Raw genomic sequence first — 14,022 nt, forward strand, 5'->3', positions numbered from 1 at the left:
ACAAAATAGGATCTTAAGAGATCTGTTCAATATGAAATTGATATATGTATTTAATTAAGTCAGTTAAACCTGTCAGTGAGTGTAATATCTTACATAGCATGCTGCTCTTAGTATTTCATGCATGTACATGGCTTGGTCTATTAATACGAAGTGTCAAACTCCATTGCTACATAGGCCTGCCGAGCTGACAAGTCTATCCTACTTAGCCAGTCTTTAGGGCAGTCTCTTCATGCTTATCGTGCGTGTTTGATTGAACCGGCTGAATTAACTGTAACGTATAGTTCAAGATATATAAACTATCTGTTGCTTTAATAATAGAGGACTAGTCGTTTCAGTTAGTGAAAACAAAGACATACTTTCATTGCAATTTCTTACCTACCATCCTTGTTTTTAGGTGACCTTGTAGGTACATGATTCCAACATGAAGACCAGAACATGCGGTGCAAGAATGCAGTCCTCAGCAGTGTTACATTTATCACAAACTGGAAAGTTTTAGTACATTTATTAAAGGGCATTGCGTTATGATAGAGTAATAATTACTTGAGGAAAATGCAGTGCAACGAAACCAAACTTGACGACGAAAAAGACAAGTCATGCATAACTTATTTCAATAGATTTATTTAAGTATACCTATCAATGCACGTGTTGCATCACAAAACCGTTTGTTTTTAGTAGAATACATTGTAACATGATATACCTTTTTCTCATGATCTCTGTTTGTAACCATAATAATTATTATTACTTGGATTTTCATTCACTCTGGAAAATATGTACGGGTATATCTACTTTGGGTTTAACTATAAAAAAGCACCTGTTAATACATAAATTTATTTCATAATTCTTGTCACATTAACAATTGAAACAAAAAGCACACTATAAACTTTCGACACAATATCGAATGAGGTAAATACATGCCATTTTAATTCATATTTATATACATGTATATAAGCAAATGTATATCACAGAATAATTTAAGGGCACATCTGGCAGTTTCTTTTTGTGTGTGTGATTTTCTTTGCCAAGATTAGATTCGGAACATGTTATTTATTCTAAGACAAAACAAAGCTCAAGATTTTGTTCAAGAATGTAAGATGTATATCTAGCTTTTATCCAATTTAGAAGGTCGAAAACTCCACATTATCCATGCTTTTGGAAATATTAGCACAATATCTAATCAGAGCACACTCACTCCTCCAAACAATATCATTATTATACATTTTGAAAGATCTTAGATTTGATCTTGGAAGTTATTATGAAAAACATTTGTCTAACATAATTTAAATATACCCTGAAATCCCGAACATAAGCTGGTTTTGAAAATAAGCCGGTCTCGAAAATAAGCCACCATTTCACTACAGGCAAAAAGGGCCCATAAATAAGCCGCACTCAAAAATAAGCCGTCCAGATTTTTGTATCAGTAATAGTATCAGTGACTTTGTTAGGACACCATATGAGATAGCAAAAGTTACCAGCGTGTACATAGCAGATTTATTTCCACACGTAATAGCAATAAAACATACTTTGGAATGAAAACACTTAACACAATGCAAGTTGTTCTGATATTCAAAACCCTGGACAAATTAAAACTTTAAAAGCCAAAAAATTCCTGTCTCAAACACTTCTTGGCAAGTCAGTTCTACTAATTAACATGACCGGTCTTTATAACACAATGCAGTGTTTATCACCTATTTTGTAAGTTATTCATACCCGTTGGCCGATTAAATCATAGGTGTATTTGTTTGATAGGCCAGACAAAACTTTTTAATGGGTAATTATCTGTTAGCATCGGATTATTTTCATTAAGAAATTGTAATAAATTCTAACAAAACTGGTATGTCAGAATTATAAGTATTTATCGACGTCGATAATTTTACTCAAAAGCAAAATATGTGACATTCATATCTTCAATATTTCGGTACTCGAAAATAAGACAATTTTTAAACTGTTATTGAATATATGTACGTAAAAGTTCGCCGGACTCAAAAATTAGCCGGTCTCGATAATAAGCCATCAAATCCTTACGAAAATTTAAGATAAGCCGTTGCTTATTTTCGGGATATAGAGAACACATTGAGCACTACTTCACAACTATCTGACTATTAGAAGAAGGAAACTGTCAAGCCTTTAAAAATTCATGAAAATGCAATCAATTATGGTAAACTTAAACTTACTATGAGTTTCTAAAATAAAATATTGATATAGACATGTTAGATAAGCGTGAACAACGGCACACGCAGTAAATTGAATGTAAAATTAATTGTCGACAGCTTCTCAGTTTTAACTAATTTAGTTTGAGTTAGTAAAAAAAACACGTGCGCGTTCAAAGTGTGCGGCGGCTGATGGCGATCACAAGTTCTGTCAACAAAACTGCCAACTGAAACAAAAGTTGGTACAGTTTTTTTTTTCTTATTCATTCAAACTTTTATAATTAAACACAGTCCTGTACACGCGTCATAACGCTACATTACCGCACTGGATTCTTGTAGAATGCACATGAATTATTCGATGAGACAGACTTTCGAAAACATTCGGCTTTTTAGTTAATTGCCCTGTTTACATTAGTACTTGGATATTACACATATGTATTGGTTCATGGAATAAAATGAGTTTGGATTATAAATATAGTGGTTTTGTACACATTCACTTTTGGAAATATTCTAACTTTACTATTTGATCTTCCGCCTGAACTTTAAGTGACATCACAATCTATGGCAGGCAGATATATTACAAGCTTTTGTGTTAATAAATGCGATGATAAAACAATCTTAGTTTTAAAGCATTATGTTGATTTGATTTTCTTGACACTTGATTTTGACTTTTTTTGACACGGGCCTCGACGTTTGTTCTCTTTGTGAGCCGCCAGAGTCAGAGAAAAAGGTTCTGCCAGATAAACCTTTTGATTTTAGAGGTAGGTCTTGTACATTGCCATTCTTTGTACCATTATTTAAACTTGCGTCAGCGCTTATTCTTTCTGACCCTCTAGACTTTAATGCCTTTGATAGGCTTTTTACAGACTTGTGTGTAACATTGCTTTCTGTTCTTGACACATGTTTTTCGCCCTTTAAAGAACTGTGTGTGAACGTACTTGACGAATTTAGCATAGGTTTGGGGCGTACTAACGCCTGCGATGATTTGGATTTAGAAGACCTATTTGAGACAACACTTCCATGTCTTGGCACTCCTTCAGAACCTGGCGATAAACGAGATTGTAGTGTCGACGACTGCTGTGAAGTGATACCCTTTCTAGAAACTGATTCTTGAACGAATGACTTAACAGACTTATCTTTTACATGAGACGTATTACTTTGTTCCTCTGAACCGGAACCTACTTTCCTAAATGATTGTGTCGCACTGATAAAACTTTGCGACTTTTCATTCTTAGAGTTTAAAGTAATGCCACTTTTCTTCTTCGATATTGGATCCAGATTAGGTACATCTCCAGAAGTATTCAATGGCAGAGTTTGTTTGGTTGCGATACTGTCTGCCTTTTGGTCATTGGTGAAATGAGATTTATTCACTGTTTTTTGCGTAATAACGCTTGGTCTTTTTGACACAGCTGAAGAATTTAATGTCATGTTTGATTTCTCTAATGATTTGTTTTCTTTTAGTGACTTTTGTGTTGTTGTAGTTTTGGATTTAAGAGATATTGTCGTTATTGACAATGACGTTTGTCTTGCATGTTGGCTTGAAATTTGCCCTGGTACTTTTGTCACAACTGAGGCGGTTGATTTTGTTGCACTCGCCTTAGCCAAACGTGAGGACTCAATCTTCTTTTGGTTTTCCTTAAGCTTTTCAGTGATTGAAATGACCTATAAAGTAAATTACAATTTATAATGCATGGCAGATAAAAATGTTTTAAAATTTAAAATTTCTATTCTATATACAATTTGAATGTTATTGTTGTTGCGAATGCATTTCTTTTGTTTTGCCTTTTGTAAGCAATGTGATCTATGTCATCTTTCAGGTAAGACTGCCTCGAATCGAGTTTCCATTTAGTATATATATTTATCGCCCTCTCCCTCTCTAAAATAACTGCATGAACACTAATCTCTCAATATATTGTCAAATATAATCTTAACTTTTTCTCTTACTGCGCCTGACTTTAACTAAGCTGGTGCTGGGGGCACTAAAGGTGTTGAACATGCCTTATGTCAAATGCTAGACTTAATCAAACGAGATATTTGTTTAGTTGTGTGCATCCAATGCTTCGGAGAGACCTTTCCATAGACTTATTTTACAATATATGTGACCTCATTGAACAGTTTGCGATAACATGGGATTTCATTACCATTTGCGATTTATCTGTAAACAGCAGCAACCTTATAACGCATTCTATATATCACATATAAAGTTACAATTAATTTGATGTCTAGGTCAAGATGGTACACAAAGAATAAATGTTCAATCACGTTACTTACCCACTGAAAATATGCGGCAGCTGTGTTGTCAACACGCCTGATGTGTTCTAGTGTGTAGTTTGTGAGTTTCTCTTGCACACGGTCCAGCACACTTTCGGAAACAGTGACACCATCTGTAGTATCTAGCATTAGGTACTTCTCAAGTCTTGCTACTTCTACAAGTGTACTTTGTTGGTTTCTAAGAAACTTTCGGACTTTTCCCCAATCCTAAAAATAAATACCGTTGTCAAATGAATATTGAGTAGATGTATACATATAAATCAAATAAATTTTTATTTTAGAAAAAAAAAAATTAACGGTTTAGAATAATTTAAAAACACAACAGTAATGTTAATGATCTTCGTAGGACTGCGAACTGAACTATTTTATTTCCTCTGTATGCCGTTTCCTCTGTATTTCTTCACAAACATTGGTCCGAATGTAAAACCAAACTATGTGTAGTAGTAGTATTTTAATTTTGGACTTAAACTTACTTTAAGATTTTCTTCTTCGATACCCAACAACATATACATTGTTGTTATCACCAACTGTACTTCAAGTTTAGGCTTACGAAGTTGGCTCAGCTCAACAAGAGACTGTCGGTCTATTTCTGGAATTTCACATGTCCAACCACCTTCATCTAACTTTTGAAGTTTTTGTAAATGTTCTTCCACCTTTAATACCTCTTTAACTAATGACAAATACATAAATAACATTTAATTTATAGTTTTGACCTTGTATTTTATTTTTGAATAAATTCTGCAATATCTTATGTCATTAATTTCTCGAAAAGTTTCATTCTAAATGTATGATCCAATTCATAATTAAACATTCTACTCTGAAATTGATTACTGAAACATTTTTCGTCTACTTCTGGATTTGAAAGTAGTATTAATCATAAAACTATGCAAGCGTTAGGTGAAAATGTAAATAAAGAAGTGTGCACTTACTTACCTAACAATATATCAAGGTTAGCTTTTCTGGTGCGGTACAATGCATGTTCGGATACATCTATTCTGTTGACTAATAAAGCGACATAGAGTTCTGAAAAAATAATGTCTACAGAAATTATTCATGTACAGATACGATTAAATGTAAAAGCAAATAACTGTTGACGCATATGTTGTAACAAATGTTGAAGTAATTTAGAATAAGAAACGAGGTAGAACGTACCTGTTTTGCAACTTAGAAACTCGAATCTGTTTCGTGCACCCATAACGTCGGGGTCTGTGTCAGGCAGTCCTGTTCTTTTACATTCTTCAAGGGCTCCTTTTACGAAATCCAAATCACACGTCTCCATTGCGTTCAGTAGAATTCTTCTAGCTCTTCTTGGATAAAATGACTGCAGAAGAACATTTAATACAAAATCGTTTCGATCTACTGCAATATCATTTATTAGAATTCTTTTTGAAACACAACAATTCCGAACCACAACTGCAAGATTATACTTTGCACAGATGTTATGTTAGATTAGTTATAAACTGTAAATAACGTGCCTAATTTATGTTTTTAAAACATATTCAAGATAGAATTATGTTACCTCGAATGGTCGTTTCTGGCCTGTGTGTAATATATAATTGCACGCATTGACGTCCATTTGATGATTTTTAACGTTTATTTTGAGACCAAATTCGCCTTTCCCAGGGTACATAAGCCTTATCTGCAGCGTCAGTATATCACCAATCTCAACTGTGCTAATTTCAACAAACTTTTGAAGTTCATTGCTTTCAAGTATGCAATGATGCAATGCAGCGTTTACTTTTATTTTGTTTTGCAAGATGAAATAAATTATTGTGTCTTCTTCTTCAGTGACTAGTACTTCACTTTCTACATGGGATGGGACATAAAGACCAACATTTTCAGAAATTGGACCAGGTCCCCAACCAACTGGACCTGGATCAAACGGTAGAGGGTCGGCTTGAGGGAGGATATTTTCACATTTCAACAATGCATCTATAATCCAAGGCGGCTTGTTTCCGAATTCCTTAAAATATCCACCGTATAAGCGTAACTTGTATGTACCCGTCTTGAAAAATCGAACTTCAAATGTAACAGAGCTTTCTGACTTTTTAACCATGACATATCGTTCAGTTTCTGTTACATCCTCGCCAGTTTCTTCCGTGTTCTGATCTGATACTCCGTTATTGAGGTGTAACTCGTCTGTTTGCTCATTAGTTTTCATACTTAACTCGTATCCAAACACAACATCTGATGTGCTTTGTTTTGGAAAAGCTATAGTTATTTCGCACGGATCGCCCGTTTCAGATTCGTGCATACAAGCGTCTACACTTTGGAGTTTGAAATTATTGATAAAGAAAATTGGGCGTATATATGTCTGTTCTAAAAAATGCTCCAACGTTATAGGATTGGGTAATAATTGCCATCGCCCTTCGTCAGGGAAATTCCGATATATAAATTCCTCTGGTTTTGTAAAAATGAAGTACGGATTAAATGACGGAACATCTTTGCCTGTACTTGCAATACTGAGTTTTCTTTTGGCTTTTCCTTCTTCTTCAATCTTCACCCATCCACCAAGTTGTCTGTTAGCGACACCTTTACAGACCCAAAGGGGATGAACCTTTACAATAAATATGCATTTAATTAACTTACTGGAAAATACATGTATATACTGAAGCACTGTTACGACAACTTGTTGATCACTTCCAAATATGCAAAACATTAATAATGTTTGGCTATTTATCAGTAGTTATGATAAGTTTCTCAAACCCTTTGATATTTCAATATATGGTAAATCGTGAGGCGAAACAATAATTATTCAGACCCTATTATCATACTAATTTTGCGGCATTCACATAGTTTTCTAAACGTTGAATTTACATACAATCTATTTATTCTTGTTTCTTTAATTTATCTGTTGAATAAATCATGGTATATCAAAACAGTTGAAATAGGTTATTCGCAATTATAGTTTTACATCGAGAAGAAATACGATCTCTACCTGTCTGTTAATATAAGACAATTATATACAAAATGTTAGAATGTCTTGTGATCTAAACAACATCATCATATATGTACTATGCTTCTTGACAAAAACAAAAAAATAAAAGGATAGAATATCGAAATTTCATTAACGGTCAGTTTGACCTGGATTTCATTTTACAACAAGGTTAACGGTTTCATTCGTGAAGATATAACCTTTATTAAATTGTTGTTCGTTTTACTACCTGAGCAATACAGAGACATACAAACAGACAATATAATTTCAGGGAGGGGAGAATAGAAATAGTTGTCTTTTATATTTTATATTCATGATTCGTCTCCCGTAGTAAGATGTTTACTAAATACGACGATTGCCTGTCAGCTACTATAAACTGAAATTAAAAGGGAAACATGGCTAAAAACTAAATCTGATGTGAACATGAAAGATCAATAATGCATGCCCGTGTTGCCATGTTACATTGTTTCTTGATTTTTGGTAACATTTGTTACTGCTTAATCTATGATCACCATAATGAGTGACTTTGATTTTAGGGCTGTATGTTTTTGACATATCTGTTACACGTATTGGTATATTATATATTTTACTAGTATAGAGAAATGAGGTATTTAACTTTTTCTTATGTGTTTGGCACGAAACTATATCGACATATTATTCCATGTACTATTTATATAAAAAAAACTTTTCAGAATCGAAATGATATAAAAGAATGGTGTTACACTTATTTTATACACCCTGAATTGATTGCAAATTGCACAGAATTACTCATAACTCAAATAAAGTATATTTGGCGCCATACATGCGCCATGAATTAGTGTTTCTCTTTTCCAACTACTTGTTTACTGAATCGAAATAAAATTTATCTGTACCATTTTTAATATATTCAAATAATCTGAATCAGTTAATACTCCGTCTGTAATAATTTACCAGGGTTATGCCCTTGTGAAATTATTGCACAGGCGTGCAACATATGCATATTGTTTCGAGATATTAAAACATGGTTCTGCTATCTATATATATGTTTTACATAACGCACTGATGTTATGTTCAGCTTTATGTATTATCAGTCAGGAAAAAGTTAGTTAGTTTACAAACACCTTTAACTGGATTGTGTGTGTGAAATCTGTATGGAATTAATAAGGCAATTATATGTGTCATGTATAATCTGATACACAATTTATGATTTCTTCCATATATCTTCCATTCTTCTTAATATATGAAACACAACAGCCCGAGGAAACGTTGTTAATGGACGCATCGTAATAAGATATATCGAAAACTTATTCTAACGTCCTCATATCTGAATTCGTTCATAAAATGTCACAAGTGTATTTACCTTATTTTACCGTGTTGTATTTTAAAGTGTGCATTTCCCTAAATACCAAAAAGGCATGCTGATACTAACTAGATTACACATATCAAAATTCTATTTTCTGTTAATAGATAACGATTCAGTTTCTATTCATCAGTAAAAGACAGAGAGACGCTAATTTGGCTATTAGATAAAAAAGGTCGAATACTTGAAAACTTGTACAGTTGAAACGATGTTGTGAATAGTCAAATCTTTGCAATCAGATACTTGGACATTCCAGTTAAAACAAGTAATAATCCACATGATAAAATGTTTTACGAATAAATTACCAAATACGCTATAAATATTTGTTTAGGTTAAAAGTCAGTTTTACCTTTATTTTTCTCGAATTCAGTGGAATGTCAGTATTATACATCGGGGATATAATAGCATATATTTCTTTCATATGTGATAATAAACAGTCATGATGTGAATTTTGTTTGATTCTACATATTCTTTAGAAAAATTACGTCTAAGTTGGAACACACAAAAAAACAGTATTATATCAACCCATCAACCATGAATAGCCCACAAGAACAGTAACATATCTAAAAACCTACCAACTGCCAGGATCCTTCCACATAGACAGCATTCCAGGTATTCCTCAGAAGTTCTGTATCTTTGCTTCCAACCTCGTAATGCGAGCCTTTCGAAATACCACTTATGATTGCACATTTAAGGTTGGCTGCTCTGCAGTTTAAAGTTCATAAGATACTTTAAAAGTTTAAAGCCGGTTTCGAATGATTTTATAAGCATTTAAAACGAGAACTTTTACATAAATACTTTGGTGATTCTTATCTGATCTGTACGTATTGACAAAAGTAAAAACATTAACATAGAGCCGTAAAATAACAACGACGTTTCATTAATACACTTTAACAAGAGCTATATTAAAGTGTATTGTTGACTGACAACGTCAGCAAGGATTCAGTATCTTAACTTAATAAGTGTGCTTAAAATATATCGTATGACACTAATTTACCGACCTGCACAAGAGAGTGAAAAAGACCGGAAATGTCCCTTGGCCTTCTTGCATCAGCATCATATAGCCATTTGGTGTATCTGGTGGTGGTGGTTTAGGTCCGAACTGTAGTCTGCCGATACCTTGCTTACTCATCCATGCCAAGATTACCTTTACTTTCAATCGTTCTGAGTTTACATCTGATGTTAGGTCCTTGATTAGAGATGTATATGTCTCAGCCGTGTGGTCTCTATGCTAATAGTCAACAAAAATACATCACCAGTCAGTTACACAGTAGGACAGAACAAACATATATCTTACATCATCCATTCATTATTTTTTTTTTATTGCCATTAATTATAAATAAATCAATAAATGATAACAATCAATGTATGTTGCAAAGATAGAAATCATATTAATTCATATAAACTTAAATAAAATCTAATTTTGACTACTTTATGATTTAGAATAAGCTAGTCAAATGGTCAATTGAGTGTCACAGATCAGTTAAGCATTCGATATGTCACTCAAGGATGAAAGTATCGTACAAATTCGTTTGTCGGAATTACATGTTAAGGTTATTAATTTTGTATCGTCACTTCGAGTATACATTGTTAAGGACATTTCGTTTTGTCATTTTTGCGAGTCCGTGTTTTTTGTAGCACACTTCGTTGGGTCATTCTGGCGCGTGCACCAACGCAACAAAACCAAAATAACAACGCTACTTAAGAGAACGTACTACGCAACAGCACAAAAATTCTATTTCATGCTACCGCGAGCTCCATCAAGAAAAAAATCGTGTTGGTTCGTTGGAGCGCGCAGCAATACAAAGGAAAATGTATCGTTGTTTTGCATCTAACAAAGATTTCGATATGGCGTGTTAGCGGGCGCAAATACGCAATAAAATGTTTCATTATGTCGCAGTGGTGTGCATGCAACTAAGAAACACATTTCGTAGAGTAGTCCTGGCGCGCGTGACAACGAAAGAAAACAAAAAGTTTATAACGTCTTTAAGTGCGTGTGCGCCAATACGCCAACAGGAAATGTTTGTTTATGGTCGCACATCTGAAAAGGAGGAAATATTTCGTTTTATCGCGTAGTTTTTTTTCTTTGTGATGCGTTGACAGAATCAGTTTTGTTCCAAATGGGGCACGCGCCAAGACGACACAACAAAACATTCGAAATTTCATTTTGGTGCTTTGGGTCACGTGCCAAAATGATACAACAAAACGTGCTACATAAATCGCGTGCACGCCAACGCGGCATAACAAAATGTCCTAAATCAGCCATAATATAGTAAGGATATAGTTCGAATTTACTTAACTTGGATCAAACAAACAAGTATTATTTCTACCTGTATCCAAAAACACACAAGCAAAAAAAAAAAAATGAAAATTTTCCTTTGCCTATACTATACCGGCGCTAAAATACCCTATATTATTCTTGCAAGTCTAGAGCAGTTTTTAAGCCTAAATTCCAGATATGCCGGTCATATTCCAGACCGGTACTCGTCATAAATATGCTAGCTTATTTCGTGTAGAGTCCCTTTACAATGTGATAAGATAAATATGTCCTGGGTTATATGTGTTTCCGTAAAATCATTAGTTTAAACTGACCTTTTCTGCTATCTCATTAGCTAAATGATCCTCCACGTTTCTGGAATTATTCATCGTGGAAGTATGTCTGTCTCTCAATTTAGCGTCATAGTTATACCGTCTGAATTGTCTGTGCGTTGAAGTTTCTGTCACAGGTGCCATGAGTTTCATATATTCATAACGTTCTCTTTCAGCAAGCATTGCTTCACGCTTTGTCATTCCAAGGAGCAAACCAGAACTATTCATAAGGCTGGAACCAAGTAAAGATTCCCGTAAGGATATACTTCTTGTGATAGTTTTGACAACTGGGTAAGATCGTGTACCATCATCAGGAAAGCCCACCAGTTCTGCATTGATCTCAGCTCGTTTCTTTATACTCTTTTGGAAACTCGCTCCAACTGGGACAAGCTCGACCTGGTATTCCTCTTCGAGTTTACTTTTTGTACTGAATATTTCTTCTTCTTGAATTCTGCTTACAATATTGGTATGTCCTAACTTTTCCGACGTGTTTCCAGTCTGACTCCGGTCTTCTTTTACAACAGATAGTTTATCAGGGGGTCTGGGTTCTGGGTAATCGCTTTCCTCTGCGGACACACCAAGCTGTTTTAATGAATATGTAACCAATATTTCGGATCTGTATTTTAAGGTTAAATATTCATAGGTTGTGTGCAATAGATCATACTAAAATACTCTCATATTAGCATGAACATTTTTACCTTTGAGAAATCACAAAAGAAGTAATCAATCAATCAATTAATCAATCAAACAAACAATCAATAAATCAATCCTTGATTAATAGTTATTCAGCCAGTCAGAGGACAAGTTCAAATGATACCAAATCAGAGATATATTTATTATTGAATATTGACTTTCCACTAGAATACATTTAGGAATGTGACGAAAATTACACGATTTTCTTAGGTTTGGAAAGACAACGACTAAACACCACCCATTATTATCGTTCAGTTATTTAGGCTACATCTGTAATGTCTAATATATCCTTAAAGTGTTCTAGAACATACGTTGCATCTTACCTTATCGACATTATTTTCTTCTTCATCTTCTTCAGGCTCAACAATCTGTCCATCTTGTTCATCTGCTGGCAGAACCATCCTGATACGCGGCTTAGCTGCACCTTGTCCCATTTTTGATTAAAAGCTAAGCTGTTGGAATCCTGGGTAGTTTAGCTTTAAAATTCATTCTGTCTTAGCATCCGTGCCCTCTCTGTTTAAACACTAATTAGAAAATATATGCAAGGATGGTGTGCCAAACGTTGTAAAAAACAAGTAACATAATTGAAGTTTCACAGCTGTATGTAATGCACGATTCATTATGTAATGCACGATTCATCATGTGTATTTTAATTCCATATATTTGTCCTTAAATATTATTTATGTTGTATACTTCATTATTTTTACTTAGCATTGACCTTATCTTTTAAAATATTTTTTCTGTTGAAAAATAATCTGATGAAAAAATTGAATTTTATGTTGTTCTGTAATGTTCTTGAAATTATATCCTACAAATAATATTTATGTGCAATACGTAAATAGGTTTATGATATGCCTTTTTATGTAGATAATGTATATTAAATGTCTAAAATGATTGTTGTTGTTATAATATCACACTTTACGATTTCAAGTTTTATGGAATTCAGTAATCGTGAAGTCGTGAAGTGTGAAATCTTGCAGTTCACGACTTTATACTTCAGGATTTTATGTTAAGGGAAGAAATAGGGAAGTAACGTGAAATTCAAACTTTATTTAAAATTTAATGAATTTCGTTTTATAAATGTTTTTTTTTTTAATGTTGATAAGTGAGAAGGTTCGTGATTCCATACTAAAATTAACGAATTATGCCATTAGAGTACAGCGGTATAAAAAATAAATATCTTCTTTTTTTAAATTTTGCAACATTTGACAAGCCATATCTGCATATGAAAACAACAGCATACTATGTTTTTATCCATTGCCACATTCCTTCATTCTATATTGCGAGTTAAAATATGATAGTATCATTATTTTTTAATGACACGCTCGCTTAAAGTACGGACACATATCCATTGACGCACAAACATTTTTTTACAGGCGTTCCTTGAGTATTTCAAATGTTTAGTTCGGTGGCAAATAAATACAGCTTAAAACAATAAAATCAGATAAAAGTCATTTTTGTGCGCACATGTATAAATACATTTGTATTACATAATAAACACACAATTAATAACACATACCTTAAGCTTTCTTTTAAAATCCAAAGTTTCAATTAACCTTTTCAATGCTCATAAATATTTGCTGCGCTAACTTATTTTATATTAAGCCATGAGTTATTTGATTTAATATCTATTAAAATAAAGTCGTACACCTCTTTATATTTTTGATACTTAAATTCATTGCGAATGATAATTATCTGCCTCAAATTTAAATGAAACAATACAGAAGTATTGACAAGTTGATAGAATGTTCATTACCTTTTAAATCTGTTTAGTGTTGAACAGTTATCTTGGTCATACATCTTCGTTTGCAATACAAAAGTAATCTTTTATGTATTTGTCAATGGGAAGTAAATCGATACTGACTACCAAATATTTGTGCCCGATTTATGGTTATTATAGAACGAAATTCAACGCGCTACACCAAAGGTAATGTATTTCTTCAGTTTTCGAAGTTAACATAGATTTAGTTCTTTCGATCATTTATAATTCTTTCTTGTACTTAGATTATTTAACAACAGTGTAAATAAATTGGCATACCTGTGTTTAA

General features: G+C 33.4%; 1 protein-coding gene across 2 annotated transcripts; it reads right to left on the minus strand.

Moving 5' to 3' along the window:
* Positions 1–814: 814 nt before the first annotated feature.
* On the minus strand, positions 815–13,636 carry LOC123566288 (uncharacterized). 2 transcript variants are annotated; one of them, XM_053550057.1, is made up of 11 exons: positions 13,494–13,636; positions 12,298–12,498; positions 11,285–11,863; positions 9,694–9,923; positions 9,268–9,397; positions 5,938–6,975; positions 5,571–5,739; positions 5,352–5,441; positions 4,892–5,088; positions 4,419–4,625; positions 815–3,809 (listed from the first exon to the last, which is right to left on the minus strand). In XM_053550057.1, the coding sequence occupies exons 2-11, from the start codon at positions 12,406–12,408 to the stop codon at positions 2,772–2,774; spliced, it is 3,789 nt and encodes a 1,262-aa protein (XP_053406032.1). In that variant the 5' UTR covers positions 12,409–12,498; positions 13,494–13,636; the 3' UTR covers positions 815–2,771. The 2 variants fall into 2 exon arrangements, with proteins under 2 accessions (XP_053406032.1, XP_045216175.2); XM_045360240.2 differs by having other exon boundaries at positions 12,298–12,487; positions 13,494–13,635.
* Positions 13,637–14,022: the final 386 nt, after the last annotated feature.

Source organism: Mercenaria mercenaria, chromosome 8, assembly GCF_021730395.1.
Source record: "Mercenaria mercenaria strain notata chromosome 8, MADL_Memer_1, whole genome shotgun sequence".
NCBI lineage: Eukaryota > Metazoa > Mollusca > Bivalvia > Venerida > Veneridae > Mercenaria > Mercenaria mercenaria.

Bases quoted from the DNA above. Each gene is read 5' to 3' on its own strand.
- LOC123566288 (XM_053550057.1), bottom strand. From the start codon at position 12,408: ATGGGACAAGGTGCAGCTAAGCCGCGTATCAGGATGGTTCTGCCAGCA. The intron at 5,442-5,570 runs GTACGTTCTACC...TTATTTTTTCAG, and splicing joins GTTTCTAAGTTGCAAAACAG to AACTCTATGTCGCTTTATTA. The intron at 5,089-5,351 runs GTAAGTAAGTGC...ATTTGTCATTAG, and splicing joins TAACCTTGATATATTGTTAG to TTAAAGAGGTATTAAAGGTG.